A 15,416-nucleotide genomic window follows, 5' to 3' on the forward strand; every position below is an offset into this window, starting at 1 on the left:
GAAAGCAGGGAGACCAGTGACGTGAATACTGCAGTATTCTACATGGGAGATGATGGTAGCTTGAACTATGGTGGTGGCATTGAAGATAGAAGTGAATGGATTTGGAATATATACTTGGAATAGAGCTACTAAGACTTGTTGGTGGATTGAATAGAAGTGGAAATAGCTGTCTTACTTGTTTGATCTTGGAAATTTTTTAGAGTTTCATCATTAAGTTGATATTTGCTGTCAGTTTTTTAAATAGATACTGTTTGTCAGATTAAGGAATTTACCTTCTATTCCTAGTTTGCCAAGTTTTTCTTTTTTTAAATATGAAAGGATGTTAAAGTTCATCAAACTTTTTTTTTATCTGTTGATATGATCAAATGATTTTTCCCTTTTGATCTGTTAGTATGGTGAATTGTACAATTGATTTTCTAATGTTAAACCAGTTTTGCATTTCTGGAATAAAACCAACATGACCATGATATATTATCCTTTTTACAAATTGCTGGCTCCTTTTTGCTATTTATTTAGGATTTTTGTATTTATGCTAGTGAAATTGGCATGTAATCTTTCTTTTCTTGTACTGTATTTGTCTGAGAAATGGGGGGGTATGTGTGTGTGTATATGTGAGATAGAGGTCATTGCAGAAAAGAGAGCTTGCTTTTTTTTGTTTCCCTCCCCAAAGCCCCAGTGCGTGGTTGTATATCATAGTTGTAAGTCATTCTAGTTCTTCTATGTGAGCCCCCACCACAGCATGGCAGCTGATAGATACGTTGTGTGGTTCCGCCACCCGGAAGCAAACCTGGCTGCGTAAGCAGTGAGCACCAAACTTGAATCACTAGGCTATCAGGGCTGGCTTGAGAACTTTCTTTAAATACAGAATAATTAGCTTAAAGTAGTGACAGTGGTTGCTTTTGGGAAGGAGGCTATTGAAGTGCAGGGAGCTGCTATTTTAAAAAACCGATCTTGTAAAATCAACTTCTTATACTGTGTACATAAAAGCTAAAATTTAAAAATCAAAAATATTGTTTTAACTACATAATGAGTGTTATCTGTGAACAGGAGGTAAGTGAAACTAGAAGAATGGGTAAGCCGACTGATCAAGTGATGAAGAACAAAAGGAGAGGGTCATAGATCAAATCCTAGAAGATGCCCATCATCTTGTCTATATTGATAGCTAATTGAATAAATTGATAATAAAAAATAAGCAGACTTTTATTTCAGTATGAAGTTCATGTTCATTTTGAAGAATTGTTCCCTAATTTGGCTTTTGTTATGTATGATGAAAGCATGTAAAATAAGATATCTTCTAAGTACCTGTTTTTTTTTTTACTTACTGCTAAAAGTAAGAACATTGATTCTAACAGTTTATGTATATGGTATTAATTTAGTGTTATGGTAGAAATGCTAAGATTGTTGAGTCAAAATCTCTAGCTATTCTGTTTTCTGAAATCTGCAATGGAATTTTTTCTTACCTAGGGGTGAGGTTCTAAAGTTAATGCATAAAGTGAAAATTTATCTTAGTTACAGGTAGGTAGGAACTGAGACCAATTGAGGAAACTTCAGGTTATGCCTTTTATTTCACAGTCTTTCCAAGACAAATGCTCATTGAGTGGAATTGTAAGCATAATCAGCTGCACTATTTAAAATGTTATTTTTCTGTCTTAAAATTTTTTTGCTGAGTATTTATAGTTGAATTTTCATAAAAGTATGCATATTATGCAAATCCATTGTATTTTGATGTCTAATTGGCTTCATTTTGAGGTTGAATTTTTATGTGATCCATAAGCTCTTATAAGCTAGGGTGAATTTTTATTTGAACCATTAATGTATATATCATCCCAATCAGAGTTGGTCACTGATTTTATCTTGAATATGAGAATTTTCCAGAAGCATTAATTATAACAGAGTAGTTTAAACTCCTCAAAATTTCTCATGTTTTATAGCCTCATAGTGTAGCTTTTCCTTCCTTTTTTTGGTCTTCCCCAGAAAGTAATCCTGAAGTCACAATTCTGCTCTTATCTCTTCATAGACTGTACTTTCTCTTCCTTCTTTCTCACCTTTTCTAATATTGTGTATTTGTTACAGAAAAAATTTTTCTTCAAAAATGGATGGGATGTCTTCAGAGGCTAATGAAGAAAAGTAAGTTCATGCAATGCAACTGAAAACATTCAACTTTTTATCAGAGAAAGATACTTTTCCTACTAGTAACACCTATTTGATAACTTCTGAAATCTTTTTCCATTCTGTTCCAGGGAAAAGAAGTAAATGTTACAAAGTCATCGCCCTGCTTGCCATGTCTTTGTATAAACTCATCTAGAGTCAAAACTGAGAGGGACTTTAGAGACCACCTCCCATCTCTTCAATTTAAGGATGAGAAAATTGAGGCCCAAGGAAATGAAATGATTTGTCTAGAGTTGGCCTCACAAACTGGTGGCCTGTTTACAGCCTATAGACCTAATTTTTTTTTTCCTCAACAATGTTTTTTAATTTTTGAATTAGTTGCCAAAATTTCAAAATCTCAAGATTTCGTACAACAGTTAGATTTTCAGCTTCTCTTGAAAAATCAAGTGTGGCAACACTGGGCTTATACTTTTGCTTGGCAACAACTAACCTGAGCAGTGTAATAGCTGTAACTTTTAGACCAGGCAGGAACTTTCCATTGTAGTTTCAACGCCACCTGTTTTTCTTGCACGTTCTAAATTATCTATTTGGCCTCCATAGGGATTTGAATTTTCAAAACCTGGTCTAAAAATCACACAGTAGTAAAACCAGAACTAGAGTCTCTTGATTTATAGCCCATTTATATTATAATTGTACCTCTGTAATTACGGTAAATTATGTTCTACTGGTTTTTTTTCAAGAGAAAGTCTTGTAGTATACAATATGTATTTTTAAACACTGACTTCCTAAATACTAAATTTGAAGTCTTATAAATTTTGTTAAGTGAAAGTGATGCCAAGTGTTAAGTGAAAGTGGTGGCCAATTTAAAAGCATGTAAGGGATGCTGTGGTGATGGCTTTTGAAAATTCAGTCTTTTACCAATGTGTGTATAAATTTTTTTTTCCTCTTTCAGCGACAATACAGAGAGACCTGTTAGAAGACGACATTCTTCAGTAAGAAACACTTAAGTCAATAATTGTTACCTTTTATTGAATAGTGATTATATACCACAGTAATTTTGACTGTGACATCACCATCCCACCCCCACTGGTTCTTATTGCTCTCTGGATAAAGACAAATATTTATCCTGGTTACACAATTCTGTAAATGTACTAGAATTTGTATTTTATGAATTTCATAGTAATTTTATGAATTTTATGCTATGTAAATTTATACTTCAATAGAGCTGTTAAAAAATATATTTAAACTGATGTACAAAGCTGTAGCAAGACACAAAAAATCCAACTCAAACTGAATTAAGCGCAAAATTTATGGGTTATAAAACTGAAAAATCCAAAGATAGGGATGACTTTAGGTACTACTTACTGACTACAATATCCAATAATACGCTAGTACTAGGATTTCCTTTCACTTTTCCTATTCTGACTGCTTCCCCTGGGTAATCTCCATTATCAGACAGGCTCTCTCCCCATAGTTACTACAGTATATGTAGCTCTCCCAGCTTCCAGGTTCAAGTCCTACATGAAAAATAGAATCTATTTCCTCAAGATAAAAAAACAAAAGACTCAGGATTGAATCATGTTAGCTTGATTATCTTGATATGGGTCACGTCCTCATTCCTGAACCAATCACTGTTGATGAGAGAATATCATGTGCAGATTGTTCTAGACTAGGGCTACATGTTGTATCCTAGAGTCGAGGTGGAGCTTTACCCAGACCACATGGAATGAGAGTAGGCAAAATAATTGGGGAAGGTGGGCAGGGAGAAGATAATAGATGCCAAATATTTAAACCAGCCACAAAGTAAAGCACTGAACAGTATGAATTTGAGGAGTTTTTGAGGTTTTTACAGGATATTTAGCAGCTCTACCTTTCGGCTCATAGTATAACTTGAAATGAACTGATTATTAAAATATAGATATGCCAGAGGCCGGCCCCGTGGCATAGAGGTTAAGTGCGCGGGCTCCGCTGCTGGTGGCCCGGGTTCAGACCCGGGTGCACACCGACGCACCGCTTGTCAGGCCATGCTGTGGTGGCGTCCCATATAAAGTAGAGGAAGATGGGTATGGATGTCAGCCCAGGCCCATAGTCTTCTTCAGCAAAAAGAGGAGGATTAGAATGGATGTTAGCTCAGGGCTGATCTTCCTCACACACACAAAAAAAATATATATATAGATATGCCAGATTTTTTTGAAAAATTTTAACTCTTCTAGATTTTGAAACCCCCAAGGAGTCCTCTTCAGGACCTCAGAAGTGGGAATGAAACAGTTCAGGTAAGTCTAGTGCTTTATATATATAAGCTTTATATAAGTGCTTTATAGATGATTATTTTCAGTGATATTTCCAATAGTCAGGAACTTTATTAGCTATATGAAGAGAGAACATCATAAATCATTGTCAATTGAATGTGTACAAGCAAAAATCCCATGGCCTTCAGGTTAAAATCCAAACACTTGAATACACTGGCATTTGTGACTTTTAACCCCTATTTACTTTTCCAGCCTTCTTTCTTGCCGCTCTCACACATATGTCTTACCTCTTGGAACTTCTTACTATTCCCCAAACAAAGCATGAACTGTCAAGCCTGCAAATGTTTACATATGATGTTCCCTCTGTCTAAATGGTTAATCCCTTATTCTTTTTTCTCCCAACATTTTATTAAATTTTTTTTCAAACATACTGAGAAGTAGAAAGAATTTTACAGTGCTCAGTCATCACCTAGGTTCTGCAATTAAAATTTTATCATACTTGCTTTATCATAAATCTGTAGCCTTCTTTTTTTGGTAATTCCTATTTGTCCTTCAAAACTCAGCTTTGGTATCACTTTTCTGAAAAAATCATCCCTTACCACCTTCTATTGTAGTTGTTTACTAATGTCTATTCTAAATGGAGAACTCCCTGCAGGTGGGAACTTTATCATGTATTTTTTTAATTTATTGTGCCTAGTATATAGTTGACTTTCAGTACATTTTGTTGATTGATGAAATGCATATAGTTTTGGAGATATATAATTCTGAGTGCTCTCTCTATTTTGGCCTCTCTAATCTTTCTCAAATACATTAGGGCCTCTGCACACATTCTGCCTAGAATGCTTTCCCTCTACCCAGCTCTTCTAACTACTAACTCTAACTCTTCTCTACTAACTTCTAAATAATCCTTCAGGTCTCAACTTAAATGTACTTCCTCAAAGAAAAATTCCCTGATTCTCAGGCTAAATTATTTTTTTTTATATAGTTTTCCTTCATATCACACTTTGAATTTTATATTTGTGTGGATTTTTTTGTTTTAATATCTGTCTCATTATTAATCCCCAGTAGAGTAGAGACTGTATTTGTTTCCTTCACCACTATTTTTCTGTTACTCAGCACAGATCTGGTGTATTTGTGTATGTATTTTTTAAAAATTCAATGACTGTTGAATGAATAAATGACATTCATAGACTCAAAGAGCTTTAAAACCAAGGTCCTCATCAGTAATCTTGAATCTAGGTCCTTCATTTTATAGACAAGAAATATAAAGTCCAAAGAGGTTAAACGTTTTGTCTAAGCCCACACATCTGGTTAGTGGCAGACTTCAAATTGGAGCTCTAATCTCCTAATTTCTAGCCTAGTGCTCTTTCCAATATACCACACAAATTTCAATTTTGGGTTTTTTTAAAAAAGAAATACATTAGTCTCTGTTAGTCCCAATATTTACTATGTCAGTATTGTCATATTAAGCTCAAGGCCACCTGTAGTGTCTGATAAGGTCTTAACAGAGAGGATGAACATTCTTGATTATTTGTTATAATAAGACTTATGCTCAGATATTCAGAATTAACACAATAAAATTCTCTGGATTTTGTTTGTTTCTCTCTCTTTTGCTTTTTGTGTTTGATATCAATGTGAGTAAAAATGTTTGCTCTTGTTAAGGAAGATGAGGGAAAATTAAAATAGTATATTATAATGAAAAGATGTTCAACATCACTAATAATTAGGGAAATGCGAATCAAAACCACAATGAGATATCACCTCATACTCAGTGGGATGGCTACTATCAAAAAAACCGGGCCGGCCCAGTGGCGTAGCAGTTAAGTTCACGTGCTTGGCTTCAGCGGCCGGGGTTTGCCGGTTCAGATCCTGGGCACAGACCTATGCACTGCCCATCAAGCCGTGCTGAGGCAGTGTCCCACATAGAGCACTAGAAGGATGTACAACTATGACATACAACTATCCACTGGGGCTTTGGCAATAGATGTTAGCTCAGAGCCGGTCTTCCTCAGCAACAAGAGGAGGATTAGCTTGGATGTTAGCTCAGGGCTGATCTTCCTCACAAAAAAATAAATAAATAAATAAATAAATAAAATAAAAAATAGTATAGTAAGGTTACCATAACAGGCAACTTTTCACTTGGTTTGTCCCCAGTCTTTCTTCTTGACAGCGAAATAACCATTCATTTAAAAGGAGAGAGATAAGTAAGGGACAATAATCACCTTCCTTAAATGTATGTTATTTGTGTCAGTATGTTTATCACTCACATTGAAAATCATATTCATGTTTGTTAAGTGCTTCTACGTTGGGATATTTTGGAGAATCAAATTAATAATAATTATCAAAATTAATAATAATATCAAATTAATTGAGAATAAGACTTAGTCTCTGTCTAGTACTCTGGAGACCTAATTACCTTCATTAAGAATCATAACAGGGCTGGCCCCGTGGCTTAGCGGTTAAGTGCGCGCGCTCCGCTGCTGGCGGCCCAGGTTCGGATCCCGGGCACGCACTGATGCGCCGCTTCTCCGGCCATGCTGAGGCCACGTCCCACATACAGCAACTAGAAGGATGTACGACTATGACGTACAACTATCTACTGGGGCTTTGGGGGGAAAAAAATAAATAAATAAAAATCTTTAAAAAAAAAAAAAAAAGAATCATAACATATATACTCTGCCCTTAGGAATCCAATGCTTTGAGAAATAAGAAAAGCTCTCGTCGAGTCAGCTTTGCAGATACTATAAAGTAAGTTGAAAGGAGAAATAATTAAAATGTTACAGGTAATGCTTTTTTGTGTGTTAAGTCAAATATGCTGGTACTAACTCTGATAATCTGTGTTTCAATTAGATAAGTATTAGAGAATTGTTATTTAAAAGTTTGTTATTCAGCATTATCCTTAAAAGAGAAACATGAAAGCATTCCCTCTAAAGTCAGGAACAAAATAACTATGTCTTTTGTTATTTGTATTATATTTGTGTTTGTATTGTATTGGAGGTGCTAACCAACAAAAATAAACTAGAAAGAGAAATTGGAGTTACAAACATTGGAAAGATGAGGGTAAATTTATTACCTTTTGTAGATTAAATGATTGTATATTAGGAAAATCCAAGAATATTTATTGAAATACCTCTACAGACAATAAGTAGCAGGAGCCAAAATTAATATATGGAAATCAATATATTTCCTATACATAAATAATAACCAGAGAGAAGATAAATGTCTTTTTTCATTATATTTTGTTGCTGTAAATTTAATAAAAGCATATAAAGAAAAAACCGTTCCTGAAGGATGCTAAAGAAGAATTGTACAAGTGAAGATATAACAAGTTTCTGAATAAAAAGATTCAACATCATAAAGGTGTCACTGCTCCCTAAGTTAATTTATTAATTTAATGTAATTCTTATATGTAGTATTTTTATGATTATTTTCTTGATGTTCAGCAGTATATATGTATTTCCTCATGAAGTCCAAAGTTGTTTATTAAAGAATTTAAAAATAAGTGGTAAGGGCATTTTGTTGTCATTAATTTTTAGTTATATTGTAATTAGAGAATGTTAATCATTATTTTGATTTCTATTGAAATTTTCTTTGTGATCTTGTATATGATCAATTTTTGTGAATGATCCATAGGTACTTGAAAAGAAGATATATTTTGTATTTAAGGGGTAGAATTTGATATATATCAATTATATCTACCTTATACCTTGTGATATTTGGGTTTTCTATGATCTTGTATAGTTTTAGTCACTTTAATCTGTCATGAATTTAATAGAGAGGTAAATTAGTCTCTTATTGATAGTGCATCTCACTCTCTCTTTATATTTCCAGTTGTACTTCTTTATGAATTCTGATTCTATGTTCTCTGGTGCATAGTCATCATTGTTATATCTTCATTCAGAATTGCACTTACTAGCATTATGAAATACTCATCTTTGCTTTGTTTATTGCTTTTTGACCCAAATTCTACCTAGATTGATATTAAGATTCCTGTCTCTGCTGTATTTCTGTTTTCATTTGCCTGGTATACCTTTGTGTATTGTTTAACCAGGTATGAACAATGGTAAAATTAGTCTATTTCCTTTCCCCCAACCCAATTTTAGTCAATAATATACCTTTGTACCATTAAATATGCTTAAATTTCAATTAAAACTCCATTGTTTTATGTGATATCCTTTGGCAGTTATAATAGATAGTTACTTAACATACTTTTTTTGTGTGTGTGTGAGGAAGATCAGCCCTGAGCTAACATCCGTGCTAATCCTCCTCTTTTTGCTGAGGAAGACTGACTCTGAGCTAACATCTATTGCCAGTCCTCCTCCTTTTTTTCCCCAAAGCCCCAGTAGATAGTTGTATGTCATAGTTGCACATCCTTCTAGTTACTGTGTGTGGGACCCGGCCTCAGCATGGCCGGAGAAGCGGTGTGTCGGTGCGCACCCGGGATCTGAACCCGGGCCATTAGCAGAGCGCGCGCATTTAACCGCTAAGCCACGAGGCGGGCCCTACTTAACATACTTTTGCCTCTCACTTTCTCCCCGTCCTCATTCCCTTCCCTATTTGTTTTAGTTTTATCACCTCTCTTTCTCTCTCAGTGTTTGACATTAGGGCATCTGTCACATTTGTTTGTCTTAGTTGTATTATATCTATTTACATGTTCACATCATTTCCTTTGCTGTAGTTGCCCTAATTATCTCTTTGTTGGTTGAAGTTTGTTCTCTTATTGTTTCCGTGAGAAGGGTTCATTGAAACAATATTCCCTGAGTTTTTGGGAGCGCAAAACTGTTATAGCCTTTATACGTGAAGAAGAAGGTTTACCTGGATATAAAATCTTCAGTTCACGTTTTCTTTCCTTAAGGAAGGAAATGTAATGTGATTCTGTTGTCTTCTGGCATTAAATATTTCTATGAACATATCTGAGGAGTGAATGATTTTTCCCCCTCGTAAATGACTGTGTCTTTGACAGGCTGCCTAACGGATTTTTTTTCCTTTATATTTGAAGTTTATTGACATTACTAGGGTACATCTCTATTTTGACTGTTTTGGGTCTTGAATCTGGAATTAACTTTTAAATATCTTTTTCTGGGGCCGGCCCTGTGGCTTGGTGGTTAAGTGCACGCGCTGCGATGCTGGCGGCCCGGGTTCGGATCCCGGGTGCGCATCGAGGCACCACTTCTCTGTCCATCCTGAGGCCGAGTCCCACATACAGCAACTAGAAGGATGTGCAGCTGTGACATACAACTATCTACTGGGGCTTTGGGGGCAAAAAATAAATAAAAAAAAAAAAAAAAAAAATCTTTAAATATCTTTTTCTGTTCCATTATTTTACATTTCTTTACGGACTCAATAATTTATGCACAAATATTCTTTGCTTTTCTTCTATGTATATTATTTTCTCTCTTAATTCTTTTTATTTTTTTAACTTTGTTCATTTTAAAAATTTTCTTTATGTCCTTAAACATATTTTCCAAAGTGCTTGTTCACCCTTGTGCCCTTTCTAGTTTTGCCTTCTTCCTGTGATGATTATATTTTTTCTTCTGCTTCTTTCACGAGTTGGATCTATTTGTGTTTCATTTCCTGCTGTCTCGCCATGTCTTCCTTGAGTTCTTGTACTTTTGCTTTCATTTGTATTCTTTCACAGAGATGACTGCTTTATTATGCTTTTTAAATCTGTAGCAAACTGTGTATATACAATTTTCATCTGCTCTGGGACAACATCTTTCTGATGAGCGTTTTTCTTATGTTAATAAATTATGTTTTGCTTTTCTTCCTTTTAATCTTATGGTGTCTTTATAGATTCTATGCTTTTTACTCATAATTGAGTGGGTTGGTTTTTCCTGAACCAACTATTTTCAGGACATTGTTGTGGAGGGGAAAGGGATGTGGTGGTATTCCAGGGTAGCTGTTTTTCTGTAAACAAAGGCTCTGTTTTTAGCTATCATAAAAACAGACTATTTAATATCAGCTTCTTCAAATTTTGTTTTCTGTATACCTCAGAATGCTTGTTTGACCTTTTGTGAGGTGAGCTCCTAGATCAATCTAACCTTGAATTTGAACATTTCAGGATGAGGCCTGATTGTTTCATGTCCAGAATCTTCCTAGCAAAGTCCTGGGCTTTGATCTGCATTGTTTTTCATTTCTCATTTGTTCCTCTCTGTCCCCCTAAAACTTTACCTTATCAAGCCTTTAGGATCAGACAAATTAAGTAACTCCAGTTCTACAATTGTCATATAAAACATGATTTTGCATTAGGATAAGTATAGTTGCCCAGGATTTCGGTTGTGGGGCTATTAGGAACCTGTTTTCTTGTTTTCCTTGGAGCAGTAGTAGGTAATTGTTGGTAAGGGGTGAAGAAGGGAGTTCCCACTTTGCAGTCGACAATGCATGACATCTTTCAGTTACTGAGTAGTTCCCAACAGTAAGATGCCTTCTGAAATACAAGTTTTTTGTTGTAAATTGATAGTAATTTTAATTGCTTTATAACTTTTTTCTATTCATCTTCTATCCATAAATCAATTAATGTCTTCCTGGATAAATATGAGTTGTCAATATTTGATATATGTTGAATTTGGGGGAATAAAAAGAAAGACGCATAATAAGATTTGGTATAATCAGGGAAGACTGGGTGTTGCCTGCCAGTAGACTTCCCTAGGTGGTATATTTCTTGGTGAAGTTGCCACTGTCTTCCTAGATCTTGCCTTTCGATTTGCAGACTCTATATTGTTTTTGTCTGTAATTTGTAATGTAAATATGACTTGCCAATCATGGAATCTGAACTATTAGTTATGTGAATGATTCAGAATGTTTAATGGCACCAGGCTATGAAACCTAATTAATCCATCTCCACAGTAGCACACAAATACATGTCTATTGCAAAGGCTTGAATGCCTCTACCTGTATACTCCTTGAATAGGTATGGCCAGTTTGATTTAATAACTCATTTTCTCCCGTTTGTTTCAGACTGACTTTTCTTTCACATGTTTTCTTTAGGTATGTTCATGTTAATGTAAAAATAATCATTTTTAACTTTCTGTTGGCCATTTGATTCTTCCTTGTGCTGCATTAGATATTTTTGCGTAAAGTACCTTTTCTCTTTTGAGTTACTTCGTTGGGATTATATTTGCCAAAGTAGAATTGCTGGGGTTAAAGGAAGAAGCATTTGTGTAGCATTTATTACATTTCTGTTATTGGTTTTAGTACCACTAAACCATTTAATAATGTACATATTTTCCCAATATATGTAAACATTAGATTTTAGTACTTATTTTTAGCTAATTTGATTGATTATAATGTATCTCTTAGTTATTTTAATTTGTACTTTATTTGCCATTACTATTTTTTCTATATTTTGTTCCTTTATACTTTTTTTTTCTCATTTTGAAATGTTTCATTTTTTACTTCCTCATCTACTTAGGAAGTATTGAAGAAAATATTTTAAAGTTTATGTGTTATTGAGCCCTTTAAATTTTGTGTTTACTAAAGCATGTGTCTTTCTTGGTTCATAAATAGTTTTTGCAAGATTACACCTTTGAAAGCTTTCCTTATATCATAGATACTATGTAGATTTAAAAAAAAGAGAGAGAGAAAGCAAGGAACAACTGTAATTAAGATAAATTTACAGAAAAATGGAGGAAAGAATTATTTTGCCCTTTTGGTTAGGTCTCTCCATATGTTTATTAAATATGCTTTATTATTTATATTATGTTGGTTTACCACTTACTCTTTGCCTACCTAATATGTGGCTTTCTAACATTTGGATTTTGAGGAAATATATTTCTACATTTTCCTCTTTGTATTTCTTTAATTTTTTCTCCTCTGGCATCTTTTTTCTTTATTTGTAATTGGGGTCATTCATCATTGTTAGTTTTCATTGTTAATTTTCCTTCTGTTGTATGATAGCAACCTTGTTTACTGCTAATACTTTTTTTGCTGTGAAACTTAATGTGTTGTATAACTTCATAATTATCTTTACCTTTGCTATGTTTGTCCATAGATAGTTTCCTAACTTGGAAAATTTTCAATTTGTGCATTATAGTTGTAGATTGAGTTTTTAAAAATTTTAATTTAGTCAATAGCCATTTTTTAATAGAGTAGTTCAACCTATTTACATTTGTTAAAATTAGTACATCTATTCTCCCTTTATTGTTGGGTAAATTTAACTATATTGTTGCAGATTTTTGTTTTGTTTTTAATCAAGAATGAGTATTGGATTTTATTAAATGCTTTTAGAGCATCTATTAAAAGAGCTATAGGGCCGGCCCCGTGGCTTAGCAGTTAAGTGCACGCGCTCTGCTGCTGGTGGCCCAGGTTCGGATCCCGGGCGCGCACCAACGCACCGCTTCTCCGGCCATGCTGAGGCTGCGTCCCACATACAGCAACTAAAAGGATGTGCAGCTATGACATACAGCTATCTACTGGGGCTTTGGGGGAAAAATAAATAAATAAATAAAATTATTAAAAAAATAAATAAATAAAAGAGCTATAGAGTTTTTCCTACTTTATTTATTTATTTTTTTTTGTGAGGAGATCAGCCCTGTGCTAACATCTGCCAATCCTCCTCTTTTTTTTTGCTGAGGAAGGCTGGCCCTGGGCTAACATCTGTGCCCATCTTCCTCCACTTTATATGGGACGCCACCACAGCATGGCTTGCCAAGCAGTGCATTGGTGCACGCTCAGGATCCGAACCGGTGAGCCCCAGGCCGCCGCAGCAGAGCACACGCACTTAACCACTTGCGCCACCAGGCTGGCCCCAAGTTTATCCTACTTTAATCTTTAATTATGATAAAATAACTTTTTGGATGTTGAATTATCTTTGCATTCCTAGGATAAATCCAACTTAGTCATAAAATATTCTTTTAAAACATTACTAGATTCAATTTGCTAATATTTTGGGATTTTTGCACTAATATTCATATGTGAGATTGGCCTATAGATTTTTTTTTTTAATAATTTTATTTATTTATTTATTTTTTCTCCCAAAGCCCCAGTAGACAGTTGTATGGCATAGCTGCACATCCTTCTAGTTGCTGTATGTGGGATGCGGCCTCAGCATGGCCGGAGATGCGGTGCGTTGGTGCGCACCCGGGATCCGAACCCGGGCCACCGGCAGCAGAGCGCGCGCACTTAACCGCTAAGCCCTGGGGCCGACCCTAGCCTATAGATTTTTTGTGTACTATTCTTACTTGGTTTTATTGTTAGTGTTCTATAAGTTTTATAAAAATCAATCTGAAAGCTTTTTATTTTCTATGCTGTAAACACTTTATATAAGTTTATTGGAAGTGACCTACAAAACTATTTAGTTTCCTAGCCACTCTTTTGCCCCATCTATTGAGCTTCTATTCCCCAAATAGATCTTATTGTTCTTTTAGATAATTTTCATACATATACAAGCCAACACAGATATGCATTCTTTTTTCTTTTTTCTTACTTTTGTACATAAATGGTAGCATGTTATCTATGTTTGTCTGTATTTGCTTTTTGTTTTAAAACTTAACTATATATATATATCTTGGAGATCTTTCCATATCAGTACATAAAGAGTTTATGGATAGATCTTTTTTCATTTTTAATGGACCAGGTACCTTTATAAGGTGTTCATCTCTGACTACTTTTTCAGTTTCTACTCTGTCTACTATCTATTCTGGTTTTGTACTTCTTCAGCTAATTCTGATCATTTATATATTTCTAGAAAATCATTGGTTTTTTTCCAAATATAGATTTAAAGTTATATATAATATTCTCTTACAATTTTTAAAAAATAATCTCTGTATCTATAGTCTACTTTCTTATTCCTAAGGTGGTTTATTATTTACTATCTATTGTGGTTTTCTGCTGCTGCTTTAGCTAATTTTGATCATTTATATTTTCCTAGACAATCAATGATTTTTTTCAAATGTATAGGTTTAAAGTTATACATGATATTCTTTTATAATTTTTAAAAAAAATAGTCTGTATTTATAGTCCACTTTCTTATTTCTAATGTTGCTTATTTTCATCCTTATCTTTTTTTGAAGCATTGAATAAAGGCTTTTATTCCATAATTAGAAACAAGAGTTAAAATATGCAAAAACTCGGGGCCTGCCCGGTGGCGTAAGCGGTTAGATGCACGCGCTCCCCTTCGGCAGCCTGGGGTTCACAGGTTCGGATCCCGTGCATGCACCAATGCACCGCTTGCTATATGGGCTTTATATATGGACGCACTGCGTCCCATATAAAGTAGAGGAAGATGGGCACAGATGTTGGCTCAGGGCCAATCTTCCTCAAGATAAAAGGGGAGGATTGGTATCAGATGTTAGCTCAGGGTTGGTCCTCCTCACCAAAAAAAAGGAAAAAAATATATGCAAAAACTCTTGAGAGAGTACAAAGGTTTGGATTACAAACACATGTATAAGGAAATTGGAGTTATAAAAAGAGAGGTCATTGGGAAGTAAAAAAAAAAAGACTTTCAATTTCCTTTTCCTTTTTTTTCTCCATTTTATCATGGAAAATTGATAACACACAAAAGTAGAGAAAACAGTATCATGAAAACTCAGGTACCCATTTTCCAGCTACAACAGTTGTCAACTATGGCCACTCTTGTTTCACTACACCCCCACTTACTTCCCTTTCCTCACCCACTGAGTTATTTTTATGTGAATCCCAGATATAGTTCATTAGTTATATCTTTAAAAGATACAGTATATTTTTAAAAAACATATTCATAATACTATTAGCACATCTTTTAAAAGTTGACAGTAATTCCATGATATCGTCAAACATCTAGTCAGTGTTCATATTTCTCTCTGATTGTCTCCATTTTTTTCCCTGGATGATTGGTGCAACTCAGTATCCAAACAAGGTTAACACATTCCGTTTGGTTGATATGTCTTTTAAGTCTCTTAATCTGTAGGCTCTACCTACCTTTTTATCCCCTTATAATTTATTTTTTAAGAAACTGGGTTGTTTGTCCTATAGAGTGTCCCACATTCTGGGTTTTGCCGGTTGTATCCCCCTGGGATAATATTGTTTAGTATGTACTTTTACTCTAGATTTCCTGTCAATTGGTTGTTAGATCTGGAAGGT

The 15,416-nt window shown here is 34.6% G+C and overlaps 1 protein-coding gene across 3 annotated transcripts in view; it reads left to right on the forward strand.

Moving 5' to 3' along the window:
* KNL1 (kinetochore scaffold 1) overlaps nucleotides 1-15,416 on the forward strand; it is a 61,272-nt gene that overhangs the window by 3,580 nt on the left and 42,276 nt on the right. For 2 of the 3 annotated variants that reach the window (XR_015550166.1, XM_087425243.1), the window contains exons 2-5: nucleotides 2,074-2,127; nucleotides 3,062-3,101; nucleotides 4,323-4,382; nucleotides 7,045-7,106. Coding sequence is in view for 2 of the 3 variants with exons in the window: in XM_087425243.1 (XP_087281369.1) it covers nucleotides 2,093-2,127; nucleotides 3,062-3,101; nucleotides 4,323-4,382; nucleotides 7,045-7,106 (197 nt within the window). In the remaining variant the exon portion in view is untranslated. Of the gene's footprint in view, nucleotides 1-2,072; nucleotides 2,128-3,061; nucleotides 3,102-4,322; nucleotides 4,383-7,044; nucleotides 7,107-15,416 lie in introns of those variants that run through there. The other variant, XM_087425245.1, reaches the window with a different exon arrangement.

The sequence above is a fragment of the Ceratotherium simum genome, chromosome 3, assembly GCF_057802395.1.
Source record: "Ceratotherium simum simum isolate JZ-2026a chromosome 3, ASM5780239v1, whole genome shotgun sequence".
In the NCBI taxonomy this organism is placed as follows: Eukaryota; Metazoa; Chordata; class Mammalia; order Perissodactyla; family Rhinocerotidae; genus Ceratotherium; species Ceratotherium simum.